Consider the following 16825-nt stretch of genomic DNA (forward strand, 5'->3'; position numbering starts at 1 on the left):
GGGCTACAAAAAAAAAAAAAAGGTCAAACCTTTAATTGGGGAAACTTTTTCCAATGATAACTGTAATAGGTTGGCTTTCCCCTTACTTAGGGGAGATATCCTGTCACTTCCTGTGGTTTAATTTTGATCACAATATACATTACAATGTAATTGTAGAATCTTTATACAATTTTCATCAATACTATGTAATATTAGGGCCTTCCTAAACTATCCAATGAGTACCTTGCCCCACACTGCTGTTGGCAGATCTAAATGATATTGTACATAAAGATTGTACTGAGTATGGTGAGCTTAATGGAGTAGCAATTACTCCAATGAGGACACAGGCAGCAATAAAACCTGACATTTCTCTAATCTTTCCCCTTTCTATCCAAATCCAAAATAGGATTGTGCTGGAGTCACACCTTAAGTATGAAGTTGAAAACAAGGTATCTTTTAGAAGTGGATCATAACAATAGGTGAAAGGAATTTTTTTGCTCTAACAGGTCCAGAGCTTTTAATAATGTAATCGAAAGAAGAACAGAATATTAATAGGTTTACACTAATAGCATAAATCCCTGAACAATTTAACCCCTTGAATTACAGATCAGTACGCACTTGCAGGGAAGGATTTGTTAAAGAGTTGAAACACTCGGGACACCTGCTGAATGTTTGGTAACTGATCAGTCTCGTCTGGAATATAAAATCTGCACTGTAGCCTCATAATGAATACAAAGCAGGGAGAGTTGTTAAAACTGCTGCAGGCTACAATTTGGCAGATGTATGCAGTTTTCGATGAAGGGGGTATAATACCTAGCCAGCCATAAATATAACAACCTTCTGTAGAAAATGAGCAGTAACCATTGTAAAACCATGAGCGTAAACTCTTCACTTTGTGTGGAAATTCATTTCAAATGACATATCTTGTTCATCTCCAAGTGAGGGAGTGTTTCATTATCCCACATCCCACCCTTTCGCCATCACACAACAAATAAGGCTGAGAGAGGTCACAGATTTGGCTCAGAACACACTTGCTGAATCCGCAATGACAAACTGGGGAGAAGATGGGATTTAAATACACCTCACGTAAAAGAAAACTTTAAATCACTATCTTTTGAGGACAACATTTATGAAACACTGGGTCTTGCAGAGGAAGATAGCTCATTAATTGGGAGAGTCACTTAAAGTGATTGTAAACGATCACCTTGAAAAATCAGTTGAAAATAGAAATTTAAGGGAAAACATTTGTTTATAGATATAAAAAGCATCATAAATACCTTTTTTCCCCTTTGGTATAAGTGATCACATTCCCATCTGTTCTCAGCTGCATAAGAGCTGGGGGAAAGAAAGCCAGAAGAACACTGAGCTTCCCAGTGAATGGCTGTGTGTGTGTGTGTGTGTGTGGGGGGGGGGGGTGGTTGATCATTGGAGAAGAGCAGGCTAAGTTCCCAGTACAGCTACAGTGTGTTCTCCAGCTTAGTGTGGTCAGTTTTTATCAGGAAAGCAGAGGAACTTACAGAAATATCATGGATTTCACACAAGGAAGCAATGCATAGGGAATAGGATACTTTTTCATACAAGCACATGGCACAGCAGGCACATATCCGGAATATGAAATGCTAGGTTTACATACTCTTTAATCTGGTCATAGATGATTTATTTTTATTTCGTTCAACCACCAGGTTAAATGAAAAAAAAAAAAGAACAAACTCCCTCATCCACACATTCAATGCCTCCCGCTGATCTATCGTATTCTGACAGCGAGGAGACTACCCTGCCATCAGACTACAATGATCAGTGTTGCTGACTATAGCTGGTGGCACTGATTATTTGAGGAAAAAACCTGACAAGCCGGTTGTACACAGGTTTATCAATATATCGACTTGTGTACAACCAGCCTACCCATACATGAATCAAAACTCGGCTGGTCCCTGCTGGACCTCCCAATTTTACATGCATGTATGGCTGGCTTTAGAGATTGGGAAGCATAGGTCATCAAGGAGATCACCACACTCTTCTCACAAACTGGCACAAACTGGAAGAAGGATAGCAAATGCTGGCTGTTAAGTCTCAAAGCATAACATACTGTACATGGTTAGGTAACTGGGCAGTGGGCAGCGTTGAGTTGCTCTTACTGGTGTCAATAAGCACATATGAGCAACAAAAGGGCTTGTTATCATTGGCAAACAGTTTGAAAAACCTCTTTCATTTTTGGGTGTTTCCTTTTTCCCCTTGGAAAGGAGAAGAATCATACCCTCACTTTAACATTGCTGATCTATGCTAAAGTGTCAAAAGGCTTATCTATCATATTTGTTATAGATGTGAGGTTTGCCTGTCTAAGCACAGCCTTAAAGTGGTTGTAAGTGGTATTTCAGACATGAAATATGAACAAAGCAAATCCTTCTATATTGTGTATTTATCTTTATCCAAAGCACTTAGTGTGATTTCTCTCTGCTGCCTCATTCTTCTGTTATTTGCATGAATCACTTCTGGCAAGTATTCCTGTTACCAAGAATAAAAAGGTGACGGGGGAGTTGAGCTCCAGCACACAGCCTGTGACTGACAGCCACAACTCTGCATTGTTTATGTATACTGTTTGGAGGAGAAATGTTCCTTCCCTCCAATCAGGACTCAGAGCTCCCCTCACTGAGATCTGCACTGTAAGACTTCAGATCTGCTGCTAGAGCTGAGAAAAAATCCTTTGATCTACACTATATTTTCAAAAGTATTGGGACGCCTGCTTTTCCACACACATGAACTTTAATGGCATCCCAGTCTTAGTCCATAGGGTTCAAAGTTGAGTTGGCTCAACTCTTCTGGGAAGGCTGTCCACAAGGTTTAGGAGTGTGTCTATGGGAATATTTGACCATTCTTCCAGAAGTGCATTTGTGAGGTCAGGCACTGATATTGGACTAGAAGGCCAGGCTTGCCTTCCCATAGACACACTCCTAAACGTTGTGGACAGCCTTCCCAGAAGAGTTGAAGCTGTTATAGCTGCAAAGGGTGGACCAACTCAATATTGAACCCTACAGACTAAGACTGGGATGTCATTAAAGTTCATGTGCAAGTAAAAGCTGGCGTTTCAACACTTTTGACAATTTGGTGTATGCATTTTTAGAACAATCTACAGAAGAAATTGCTGCAGATAAACATATACAACTTGTGTAGGAGGATTTCTTTAATCTCTATGTATTCCTTTGATGCTAGTGACCTAATGGGTGAGGGTTTTAAATTTGCCCTGTAGTAGCAGAAACTGAGCCCCAGCTTTAAAACATACTGGGGCAGGTGAGGTAAACTATGGTGTGGACTTTATATTTGTAGAACTGCCCTCTAGAGGGCTGCTGAGAATTACAATTCTTGGGTCCCCTGGGTTACCATTAGCAACTGACAGTAGATAAATGGCATTAAAAGTTCTTGGCTCAGTCAATGATCAGTCCAGGAGATTTGTTTTTTTTGTGTTTTATTTAGAACTGGGATAGGAGAAGGAATGAGTGGGATACTCCAACTAGTAACTATGTACAATTCTGAGGACAACTGACTGTAGAATGCACCAAGGCCACTGCTTCACCCTGCCACTGAAGTGAAGATAAATTGACTGTTCCCCCTTGAATATTCTCTTCAGGGTTAACAACTTGGCACCCCCTTTACTCTAACTGCCCATGTGCTGACACCCGTCCGCTGAATCTAGCCACTGGAGTGGTCCCCTTCCTGGGCAGACCCTTTGGCAAGCTCCCCTGTACTCACAGAGTACCAGAGTTGCTCTGCCTTCACCTCCACAGTCAGCTTCCACTGGACCTCTGGGTTCAGCCACACTTTCTGGTCCACTAGGCTGACTGCCTGTGACCACCATCCACAGCAAACAGGAGGAGAGACAGCCATCACCCTCCTCCTGGGACCTGGCTTACCACCCAAAGACCCCCTGTCACATGTGCCCTTGGCTTTTATAGGGTATCCCAGGATGCACCACTGTTTGTGCCAACCCACTGAGATAGTTACAAAAGCCTGTGTGTCACTGGCTGGGTTTCCTCCACTGTCCAACAGGCTCCCCTATTCAGGAGGGGGACACTCCCTCAGCCTGGATGAATCACACCCTGGACACATGCACCAGGCCTAACTACTAATCAGGCTCCCCTGATAAGCAGACAGAGCAACTATATTTTCCCTGCCTAGCACCTACCTAGGAGTGTGCTACATTTACTAAAGGCCTCCTGAGCCATAATTTACTATATGCTGCACCCTTGTTTGGAGAACATGGCCATTTTTTGCTAACAGGAATAAATAAAAACTGTCTCTAGTTGTCATTCTGGAGGAGTTTGCAAGTAGTGTTCAGCCTTCAAGGGGAGTCAGAAAGGTTGTGACCCACCTTGCCCAACCCTAAAGACATGGCAACATTTTAATTATTATTATAGAAGGTTAATAATTCCAGTATTACCAATGCATAGAAAGATAAACAACCAACATAATTTCAGCTGTTAAAAAGACACATCTTAAAGGCCACTGGAACCTCCAGGTTAAATTGCCATTATATAGTCCGAGTTAATCAAACTAAAGACCAGAAGTCTTAAGACTAAGAGCTAATTTTCTTTAGGAATAAATCATAGCTGAGAGAGCTGAAAATCCTGTCCTCTGCCAGTTTTCTATACAGAAGGACTCTTGCTCTTGACCTTGAAACAGTGGTCTGTCTGCAAAGCTCACACTCCTTGCTAATTGGAAAGCTCTAGCTATGATTCAGCAAGGGGCATATCATACTTCTGCAGAGATGATGATGATGATGATGATGATGATGACAATAGGCTTTTCAACTCTGACTGGGGCTATTTTCTAAAGCAGTGGTCCTCAACCCTGGCCTACAGGGCCCACTAACAGGCCAGATTTTCAAGATAACTGAAATACATACCAGGTGATATAATTTGCTGCTCAGTGATTGCAGTACTCTAGTCTGCATCTCCCCAAGGTAATACTTAAAATCTGGCCTGTTAGTGGGCCCTGTAGGCCAGGGTTGAGGACTACTGCTCTAAAGAATATTAACTCGTAGAATTCGCACACCTTTTGATTTGATGCACCTGAAATGTATTAACTGAAAGTTCAGTTGGACTTTGACTCATCTTTGCTTTCCTCTTCCAATATTTTGATTGAGGAATCCCAAATGTAATCCAGGTTTTAGAGCTTTATAACAATAGGATTTGATATAGATGGCAGCCCTTCCATATACTACATATACCAGATGATCCTTGGCGTGGAGATGTTACATAATACAGACAGTTACAGTGTTCTTTTCTGCACTGTGGGGTAATGAAGGGAAGAGTGTACACCTAATTTCCAGCCATGAGTGCCCAGCCTGCCTTAAACGCTCTACGTGCAGGGAAATAAACAAACGAAAATTGACGGATCGACTTCAACCACTTGCCGACCGCCAGCAGTACATATAATGCGGCAGGTCGGCTCTGTACCACTAAACGACACAACTGTACGTTGCTTCACGGGACTGCTAGTTGGGACACATTCGCCACAGCGGGAGCCAATCAGCAGGCTCAGCAGCCGCGATTACTGCCGGGCACCCGCGATCGCTCCCTGTGGAGACAGAACGGGGGTCTGCCATTGTAAACACAGCAGACTGCTGTTCTGTCAGTAATCAACACAAGGTTCCTGTGTTTCTCTTATTTAGGAACACAGGTCTCTGTGTTCATTCAGCAAATACAACCCCCACACAGTTAGAAAGCACCCCCTAGGGACACATTTAATCTTTTGATCTCCCCTGGTGTTAACCTCTTCCCCGCTAGTGTCATTAGTACAGTAACAGTGCATATTTTAGCACTGATAACTGTAATAATGTCACTGGTCCCCCCAAAAGTGTCAAAAATGCCAGTTAGGCGTCCGATCTGTCCACCACAATGTCGCAGTCCAGCTAAAAATCGCTGATTGCGGACATTACTAGTAAAAAAGGAAAAAAAAAATGACATAAATCTTTCCTCCTTTTTTGTAGACACGATAACTTTTGCACAAATCAATCTATATACACTTATTGGGATTTTGTTTATCAAAAATATGTTGCAGAATACAAATTGGCCTAAAATGATGAAAAAACTTGATTTTTAAAAATTATTTTATTGGGGATGTTATAAAGCAGAAAGTAAAAAATATTGTTTTTCTTTTTCAAAATTGTCGCTATTTTTTTGTTTATAGCGCAAAAAATAAAAATCGCACAGGTGATCAAATACCACCAAAAGAAAGCTCTATTTGTGGGGAGGAAAATAACATCAATTTTATTTGGGTACAGGGTTGCATGCTTGCGCAATTGTCAGTTAACCACTTTACCACTAGCCACTGTGCTGCTACTGCGGCACAGTGGCTCGTTATCGTCCAGCGACGTAGACCTACGTCGCTGGACTCCTCCCCCTGTAGGCGGCGCTCTTGCGCCGCCAGAGGCGCGCTCCCGCTGTTTTCATTCACAGCGGGAGTCGGGCCAGGGGAGGAGCGGTGGCGATCGCCGCTGCTCTGCCCCGATCGTTGGGGAATCCAGTTTGGAGATCCGCCCGCCTGTGTAAACAGAGCAGGCGGATCTCCTAAGTGACAGGGAGTGACAGATCGGAGTGTTCAGCATAGCTGAACATCTGATCTGTCCCTGACTCACTCAGTCACCTCCCCCCCCACACGTTAGTAAGCACCAGGCATACATTAACCCCTCCCTCTCCAATAAAATTAACCCCTTCCCTGCCAGTGTCATTTTTACAGTAACAGTGCATATTTATAGCACTGATTACTGCAGTAATGTCACTGGTACCCCCAAAAGTGTCAAAAATGTCAGTCAAGGATCCGATCTGTCAGCCGCAATGTGGCAGTCTCGCAAAAAAAAATCGCAGATCGCCGCCATTACTCGTTAAAAAAAAAAACACCAAAAATGACAGAAATCTTTCCCTTAGTTAGTAAACGCAATAACTTTTGCGCAAACCAATAAAAATACGCTTATTTTTACCAATGTTTTTTACCAAACATAGGTAGCAGAAAACAAATTGGCCAAAAATGTAAAAAAAAATTGGTTTTTACATCTTTTTTGGGGGGAATTTCATATAAAAAAATGTTAAAAATATTGTTATTTTTTCAAAATAAATGCTCTTTTTTTGTTTATAGCGCAAAAAGTTAAAATCGCACAGGTGATCAAATACCACCAAAAGAAAACTCTGTTTGTGGGAAAAAAAGGACGTAAATTTCGTTTGGGTACGGCGTCGCATGACCGCGCAATTGTCAGTTAAATTCGCACAGCGCCGAATCGCAAAAAGTGGCCCAGAGACAGCAAAATGCTCTAGTGGTAAAGTGGTTAAAATAACATAGTGCCGTATGGCAAAGAATGGCCTGGTCATTAAGGGGGAAAACCTTCCAGTCCAGAAGTGGTTAATGTCAATGCAAGACATATAGTTTACACATCTGCTTTTTCCTCCAACAAATGTCTGTATAGAAAGCTTAATTAACATATATAGATCTGTGGCTGTATTTTATCTGTCTTTCCTGCCCACTCGTTTAGTTTTACAGCACTCAATCAAACTAAACTACTAAAAGTCAATAAACACGCAGGGATATCATAGAAAAGACTGTGATTTTTAATGAAACCACAACTCCTTACAGCACACATAGCAGTAATGGCTTTAGCCAGTAAATGTGCACGCATCTATTTCTGTGTGAAAATTAATATGTTAGGCTTACAATACACACATCAATACCTTTTCACTCATCAAACTGCAGAATTACACTACAATTTCTGACAAATCAACAATAACAGACACCATTTAGTCAAGGAGTTTGCTATTCCTGAAGATAACTACAATGCAAAAAAGTCAAATTTACTCAAAATTACAAATACTGTTTTTTACTGTTTCTTCTATTAGGACACTTACCTGTCTAGGGATCCCATGATGTCGGCACCCCAGCCGATTTTTCAATTGGCTCTTCAAAGCCAGTTCCCTACTGTGCATGCACGAGGTGCGCTGCTCTTTGTGAATGGCCCGGGGGCAGAGAAAGGAGGAGGGGGGGGCTAAACTTCCAGGGGACCTCCTGGAAGTGGGAATGGGTACCTGTCAAAAACAGGTACCCGCTCCCCCCCCCCCCCCTGATAGGTGCCAGCGAAGGGGAGGAGGTAGCAAACAAGCGGAACTTCCCCTTTAGTATTTTGTATCAACCTCCACACTATCAGAAAACACAACACAGAATGAGAGCACACAAAGTATTCAGTCTCCAATGCCTGCAGGGCTGGATTTACATCTCAGAAGCCTATGGGCAGAGAATTCTGAAGAGCCCCCCCCCCCCCCCGGTGCTGCACTAACACTTCTATTTCCCCCTTTAACCACCTCTCATCTCGACATACCCATTCTGCCATCCCCAATACCCACCCCCCTCCTCTTCACATATCCCTTCTACTAGCCCTATAACCACCCCCTCCTCTCCACATACCCCTTCTAATGCCCCTATACCTACATATCCTCATATCCCTTCTACTACCCCTATACTCACCTATACTCTGCACATACCCCTTCTACTACCATTTTACCCAGTCCCCTTATTTCTCCATTACTCTCTTCTTCTCTCCATATTTCTCAACTTTTAGTCCTCACACTCCATTTCCTACTTCTCATTCATTGTTGGAAGCCCTATGCTTGCCCCCTCACATGTTATGTTTGCCTGCATACTCATATCACAGCTGCCATAATGGTGTCCCCTCAGCTCCTCCATTCATATATACGGTGCCCTGGGACTCTTCCCTTTCACCCAGCCCTTCACTTTTCCTTCCCCTCCTGCCCGTCTATGGTATCCCTCCCCATTTTTTCTCTCACTCTCTCTCCCACTGCCTCCATCACTGCACACTGCACAGCACTTCCGGTATGGCCACTGACCTTACTTCCCTCCCCACTGGATTAGACGGGGAGCCTTCCAGCAGATTAGCCGGCTACAACAATGCTCCCAGCATCCTGGAATAATGTGCCCGCTCCGCGATTTCCCCACCCCAGGCAAATTTTGGGCCATCAGCGCAGTTGGTAAATTATGCGGTTGGACCAGTGCGCTGACACCAGAGGGGTAACACCTTCGCGGTCTTGACGGTGTCACCCCTCTGGAGGGTCCCCCGCACCCCCATAGCGACACCACTGGAGGGCGTTCCTCTATGAAGGGTGCCGGTAGGCACATGCCTACAGTGCCTAATGAGAAATCTGGCTCTGAATGTCTGAGCTGTGTTCAATGAAAAGAATCAGAACTGGTTACCACATTCAACTAAAAGCTAATAGCTTCACATAGTAGAAAAGGTGATGCAACTGGCACTGAGGGCCTATGGACCAGGACTAATGCGCATGTTGGAGTTTAGATGTATTTGCTATAACAGCTGAATGTTGTTTTTTTTTTATTTGAATCTGCCCTAGGCATGGTGAGAGAACATAATAAAAAGTCATATTTGGGCAATAAGTGAAAACATATTATTTATGAGTCACTGTATTTTTTGTTTGTTTTTATGTTCAGTAAAGATACTGGTAGAGCATATAATCATTATAAAACACTATTACTCAGCATATTGTTCATTACAAATGCTTAAAGGCGTAACATTTTCAGATGATGAAAAAAATGTCCTGGATCAGCCTTTCACAGCCTTTTTAACATGGAGGAACCCTTGAAATAACTTTCATTCTCATGAAACCGCTGATAATATTTGTATCTACAACTTACTGTAGACTAGCATGGTGATCAGTGGGAAGTATACCCCCCTTACATATATCTAAAAACATCACTGGAGTTAGTGGTTAGTTATCTGAGATGCAGAAATTGCTCATAGCTTGAAGAACCCCACCAAGCTCTGAAGGTACCCTAATTGGGAAAGGCTGTTTTAGATAATAGTTACTTTGCGCTTATAATTTGAGAACCAAGGTTTCTTTAGCTGTAAACAGTGAAACAGTAAAAAATATGGCAGAGTGCAAGTAACAAGTGCTAAAAACTTTAAACAGCCAAGGGGCAAAGACTACAGCTTTCGATTATCGTACTGAATCACATCATACAGTTGAGATTATTTGCTTATTAACCACTTTCCAACCACCCGCCGCCTTTTTACTGTGGCAGGGTGGCTCTCCTGTGCAAACCGATGTACAGTGGGGATCGAAAGTTTGGGCACCCCAGGTAAAAATTTGTATTAATGTGCAGAAAGAAGCCAAGGAAAGATGGAAAAATCTCCAAAAGGCATCAAATTACAGATTAGATATTCTTATAATATGTCAATAAAAGTTTGATTTTATTTCCATCATTGACACTTTCAAAATTACAGAAAACAAAAAAAGGCGTCTGCAAAAGTTTGGGCACCCTGCAGAATTTATAGCATGCACTGCCCCCTTTGCAAGGCTGAGACCTGCCAGTGTCATGGATTGTTCTCAATCATCGTCTGGGAAGACCAGGTGATGTCAATCTCAAAGGTTTTAAATGCCCAAACTCATCTGACCTTGCCCCAACAATCAGCACCATGGGATCTTCTAAGCAGTTGTCTAGAAACCTGAAACTGAAAATAGTTGACGCTCACAAAGCTGTAGAAGGCTATAAGAAGATAGCAAAGCGTTTTCAGATTTCAATATCCTCTGTTCGGAATGTAATTAAGAAATGGCAGTCATCAGGAACAGTGGAAGTTAAAGCAAGCTCTGGAAAACCAAGAAAAATATCAGACAGAACAGCTCGCAGGATTGTGAGAAAAAACAATTCAAAACCCATGTTTGACTGCACAATCCCTCCAGAAAGATCTGGCAGACACTGGAGTTGTGGTACACTATTCCACTATAAAGAGATACTTGTACAAATATGGTCTTCATGGAAAAGTCATCAGAAGAAAACCTCTTCTACGTCCTTATGACAAAAATCAGCGTTGAACTTTGCAAATGAACATATAGACCTGATGCATTTTGGAAACAAGTTCTGTGGACCGATGAGGTTAAAATTTAACTTTTTGGCCGGAATAAGAAAAGGTACGTTTGGAGAAGAAGGGGCACAGAATTTAATGAAAAGAACCTCTGTCCAACTGTTAAGCATGGGGGTTGATCAATCATGCTTTGGGGCTGTATTGCAGCCAGTGGCACAGGGAACATCTCACGAGTAGAAGGCAAAATGGATTCAATAAAATTTCAGCAAATTTTGGATGGTAACTTGATGCCATCTGTGAAAAAGCTGAGGTTAAAGAGAGGATGGCTTCTACAAATGGATAATGATCCTAAACACACCTCGAAATCCACAGGGGATTACATCAAGAGGCGTAAACTGAAGGTTTTGCCATGGCCTTCACAATCTCCTGACCTCAACATAATTGAAAATCTATGGATAGACCTTAAAAGAGCAGTGCGTGACAGACACCCCAGAAATCTCAAAGAACTGGAAGACTTTTGTAAGGAAGAATGGGCAAAGATACCTCAAACAAGAATTGAAAGACTCTTGATTGGCTACAAAAAGCGTTTACAAGCTGTGATACTTGCCAAAGGGGGCAGTACAAGATATTAACTCTGCAGGGTGTCCAAACTTTTGCAGGCGCCATTTCTTTGTTTTCTGTTATTTTGAAAGTGTCAATGATGGAAATAAAATCTAACTTTTGTTGACATATTATAAGAATTATATAAAACATGTGTCTGCGCTGCTCTTAAAAATATTTTTAGTGTACCATGTGGTAATAATAAAGTGCATAAATAATTAATTTAACAGTGATACTCATAATCCATATAACATTACGCAAATAAAATTCAAATAAATCTCCAACATAATTAATTATAGTCTCTAATCAGCAGTCTTTTTATATAGAAAAAATTTGCTCAGTGCTCTTATATTCTTCAGTGACTCCTTAAAAAGTGCTCTGTGCTCAGATCCTTCCACTCAGTGCTCCCCTCTCAGTTCCCCACTCACCAAATATAGGAGGGGGAAACGCATTTCAGAAATCTTTAGAGATGATGGAGGTTATTGCACACTTCAATTGCAGTTGAAATATCTATGTGGCTGAGGATTATCAAGCTGGTCTCCCAATCGATTCACCCCAGAAGCATAAAAAAAGATATCTCCATAGTCAAGTACCGTCAAACAATTTTTATTCTCATAAATGACAAATAAACACTTACAAAACCGAAGTAATGAGAACGCTAATACTCCTTCCTGGTGGTGGACGCTACTTCTGCTTCCTGCGTTCTAACCACCGGATGTGACGTCGTGACGTGCGGAAGTAGCGTCCACCACCAGGAAGGAGTATTGGCGTTCTCATTACTTCAGTTTTGTAAGTGTTTATTTGTCATTTATGAGAATAAAAATTGTTTGACGTTACTTCACTATGGAGATATCTTCTTTTATGCTTCTGGGGTGAATCGATTGGGAGACCAGCTTGATAATCCTCAGCCACATAGATATTTCAACTGCAATTGAAGTGTGCAATAACCTCCACCGTCTCTAAAGATTTCTGAAAGGGGTTTCCCCCTCCTCTATCTGGTGAGTGGGGAACTGAGAGGGGAGCACTGAGTGGAAGGATCTGAGCACAGAGCACTTTTTAAGGAGTCACTGAAGAATATAAGAAGCACTTTTCTTGCACTAAGCACTTTTTTCTATATAAAAAGACTGCTGATTAGAGACTATAATTAATTATGTTGGAGATTTATTTGAATTTTATTTGCGTAATGTTATATGGATTATGAGTATCACTGTTGAATTAATTTTTTATGCACTTTATAATTACCACATACTACACTAAAAATATTTTTAAGAGCAGCGCAGACACATGTTTTATATAATTCACCTAAAGGAAACCCCCTTTTTGTCTAGCAGCAGCTCTAGACACACATAAAGCACTTTATATTTATATTTAAATAATTTATACATTTTTAGGCATTATTTATATAATTTATTGTCACCATAAGCGCAGGTACCCTTACCACATATTATAAGAATGTCTAATCTGTAATTTGATGCCTTTTGGAGATTTTTCCATCTTTCCTTGGCTTCTTTATGCACATTAATACAAATTTTTACCTGGGGTGCCCAAAATTTTGATCCCCACTGTAGGTCTACGTCAGTCACGCGTGGGAAGCGGGGAAGCCGATGCATGGGTCAGACGGCTCTGATTGCCGCCTGACACCCGCGATCGAGAGAAGGACGGTCGGCTGTTGTAAACACAGCCGACCGTCCTTCTGCCTGAAATGATCACAGAGCTCATGTGATCCTTCTATATAGGATCACATGTCTCTATGGTCATCTCAGAAGCCACGCCCCCCCACAGTTAGAATCACTCCCCTAGGGTCACATTTAAGCCCTTGATCACCTATACTGTTAACCCCTTCCTTACCAGTGTCACTATTTCAGTAACAGTGCATTCTTTTAGCACTGATTACTGTAGTAATGTTACTGGTACCCCCAAAAGTGTCAAAAATGTCATTTATGGGTCCGATCTTTCCACCGCAATGTCGCAGTCCCGCAAAAAATCGCAAATCTCCACCATTACTAGTGAAAAAAAACAAACAATAAAAATGACATAAATTTTCTCGTAGTTAGCAGATGCCATAACTTTTGCGCAAACCAATCAAAATACGCTTATAGTGATTTTATTTACCAAAAATATGTAGCAGAAAACAAATTGGCCTAAAATGTTAAAAAATTTTGATTTTTTAATTTTTTTTGAGAATGTCATATAGCAGAATGTGAAACATATAGTTTTTTTTTTTTACATTGTCGCTCGTTTTTTGTTTATAACGCAAAAAATAAAAATCACACGGGTGATCAAATACCACTAAAAGAAAGCTCTATTTGTGGGAAAAAAAGGATGTCAATTTTATTTGGGTACAGCTTCGCACAACTGTGCAATTGTCTGTTAAAGTAACGCAATGCCGAATCGCAAAATAGGGCCTGGTCATTAAGGGGGCAAATCCTTTCCAGTCTTAAAGTGGTTAAGAAGATAAATAAAAGTTTTTACATAAATGTAGAACAGCTGACCATTATAAGCACCCCTGTTAATGTTAAATGGTTTGTTTCAACCCTCAAACTTCCATCCTTTCTGGACAGCTTGGACTGTTAAAGAAAGTTGAAAAATAACAGACTTACTTGCCAGATTAACAGGTGAAAACAAAGGCCAAAAAGCCTAACAAAAGAAAATAATGCAGCCTCCACATCTAAGAAAAGGAAAGTTGCAGTATAATAAATGTACAAGCGTTCTTACAGCTATTATACAGCAATTTTACAGATTTCCTAGAGATGTATGTAAATATATATTTCCACCAATATGTTGGCTTTCCAAACACAACCATGCGCAATAACGGTGATGTCACCATTCTGAAAGCACTTTCAAATATTCTGTGTCTGATGGTTATTGAGCTGAGCGCTTGTACTACACATAAAAGAAAAAAGCTAGCACAATTCCCACATCTCTAACAAGAAAATTAGGATTAAGAAGGAGATCCCCTCGGCCTTACTTCTGCAGGTTGGAATGTCACAGTATTTCCAGTACACTCCATCCTCATGCTCGGCTATGTAACACCAGGGACTGATATCACCATCTGGGTTCCTGGCAAAACAAGAAGGAAGATCATAAAATTAGGGTAAAGAGAATGGAATATCCATTGTGATTAACTGTAAACACTGACCTAAAAGTGATGTATTTTTGAAGCATGCCATCATGTCATAAGCTCTGTGATCTAACATATATGTATATAGAGCAATAGAGTGTTATTACCTGCTGAACCCAGTGTGAAATCAGATTCTAGCAATGTTCCATAGGTAACCTAAGAAAAGCTTTAAGGTGAAAGGTTGCTACAAGCTCATAAACATCATTTTTAAGATTGAAATGTTTAAGCATTTGTGTGCTTGTCCCAAGTCACAAGTTTGCCATGGCTCTTGGACCTAAACATTGTGCTCCCTAATAAAGCGTAATGGAACAATAGCCATATAAAACATTTTGTGTATCCTGAAAATTATTGATACATAGGGGTTAATTTACTAAAACTGTGCAAAATCTGGTACAGCTGTACATAGAAACCAGTTTCCAGTTTTATGGTCAAGGCTTAATTAAACAAGAAGTTAGAAGCTGATTGGCTACAATGGACAGCTGCACCAGATTTTGCACTCTCCAGTTTTAGTAAATCAACCCCATACTGTATATTGCAAACATATTTATAAAGCAGTGAAATATTCACCACACATTTACTGGTGGTAAATCAATTAATATCATTTAAAACACATGTACCTTACGAGATTTACCTGCAGTGAACGTTTAGTGAATATCACATTCGCCATTTGGTCAATATGCCCCTTAGGGTCTAAACAACTCTAAAATAAGTTGAGCTAAATTAATGCTATAACAGTCTATATACAGTGCCTTGTGAAAGTATACGGCCCCATTGAACTTTGCAACCTTTTGCCACATTTCAGGCTTCAAACATAAAGATATAAAACTGTAATTTTTTGTGAAGAATCAACAAGCAGGACACAATCATGAAGTGGAACAAAATTTATTGGATATTTCAAACTTTTTTAACAAATAAAAAACTGAAAAATTGGGCGTGCAAAATTATTCAGCCCCCTTAAGTTAATACTTTGTAGCGCCACATTTTGCTGCGATTACAGCTGTAAGTCGCTTGGGGTATGTCTTTATCAGTTTTGCACATCGAGAGACTGAAATTTTTGCCCATTCCTCCTTGCAAAACAGCTCAAGCTCAGTGAGGTTGGATGGAGAGCGTTTGTGAATGGCAGTTTTCAGTTCTTTCCACAGATTCTCAATTGGATTCAGGTCTGGACTTTGACTTGGCCATTCTAACACCTGGATATGTTTATTTGTAAACCATTCCATTGTAGATTTTGCTTTAGGTTTTGGATCATTGTCTTGTTGGAAGACAAATCTCCGTCCCAGTCTCAGGTCTTTTGCAGACTCCATCAGGTTTTCTTCCAGAATGGTCCTGTATTTGGCTCCATCCATCTTCCCATCAATTTTAACCATCTTCCCTGTCCCGGCTGAAGAAAAGCAGGCCCAAACCATGATGCTGTCACCGCCATGTTTGACAGTGGGGATGGTGTGTTCAGGGTGATGAGCTGTGTTGCTTTTACGCCAAACATAACGTTTTGCATTGTTGCCAAAAAGTTTGATTTTGGGTTCATCTGACCAGAGCACCTTCTTCCACATGTTTGATGTGTCTCCCAGGTGGCTTGTGGCAAACTTTAAACGACACTTTTTATGGATATCTTTAAGAAATGGCTTTCTTCTTGCCACTCTTCCATAAAGGCCAGATTTGTGAAGTATACGACTGATTGTTGTCCTGTGGACAGAGTCTCCCACCTCAGCTGTAGATCTCTGCAGTTCATTCAGAGTGATCATGGGCCTCTTGGCTGCATCTCTGATCAGTCTTCTCCTTGTATGAGCTGAACGTTTAGAGGGACGGCCAGGTCTTCATTTCCATTTCAAACCAAATATCTCTGTCTGTGTCAGATCAGCCCTCGTGCCTCTCTCTTTTGTAGCACCAAAGTTGTCAGTAGAGTGGCATGTGGTTTAATGCAACAAATCCCAATCAATACTGAATATTCAGTGTTAAACCATGAGACATTTTCTCTCTCCGGAACACTTGAGATCTCTACACTTTAGTTCTTCAGGTCTATACACATAATGTATCCATGATAAGGGGTTCCATTTATCGTGTTGGATATGTTGTTTTATATTAGGGATATTGAAAATAAGCTGCTGGAACATATAAACTGGAAAGAATCACCTCTGATTTTGGAGTGTCTATGAAATACAAGAAGCCAGAGACTGCCAGCAACTACACAGCACCCCCATGTCAGGTCATTCACATAATGGAAGCAGGCTCTGTTTTCAACTGTGAAATGCAAAGAT

The 16825-nt window shown here is 41.0% G+C and overlaps 1 protein-coding gene across 1 annotated transcript in view; it reads right to left on the reverse strand.

Annotated features, from left to right (window-relative positions):
- The window catches only part of KREMEN1 (kringle containing transmembrane protein 1), a 220679-nt gene that overhangs the window by 90390 nt on the left and 113464 nt on the right, over window positions 1–16825 (reverse strand). Inside the window, exon 3 of the mRNA XM_082266021.1 lies at window positions 14418–14509. Coding sequence (XP_082122147.1) covers window positions 14418–14509 — 92 coding nt within the window. The remainder of the gene's footprint in view (window positions 1–14417; window positions 14510–16825) is intronic.

The sequence above is a fragment of the Pelophylax lessonae genome (assembly GCF_965119305.1).
Source record: "Pelophylax lessonae genome assembly, chromosome: 1".
Lineage (NCBI taxonomy): Eukaryota > Metazoa > Chordata > Amphibia > Anura > Ranidae > Pelophylax > Pelophylax lessonae.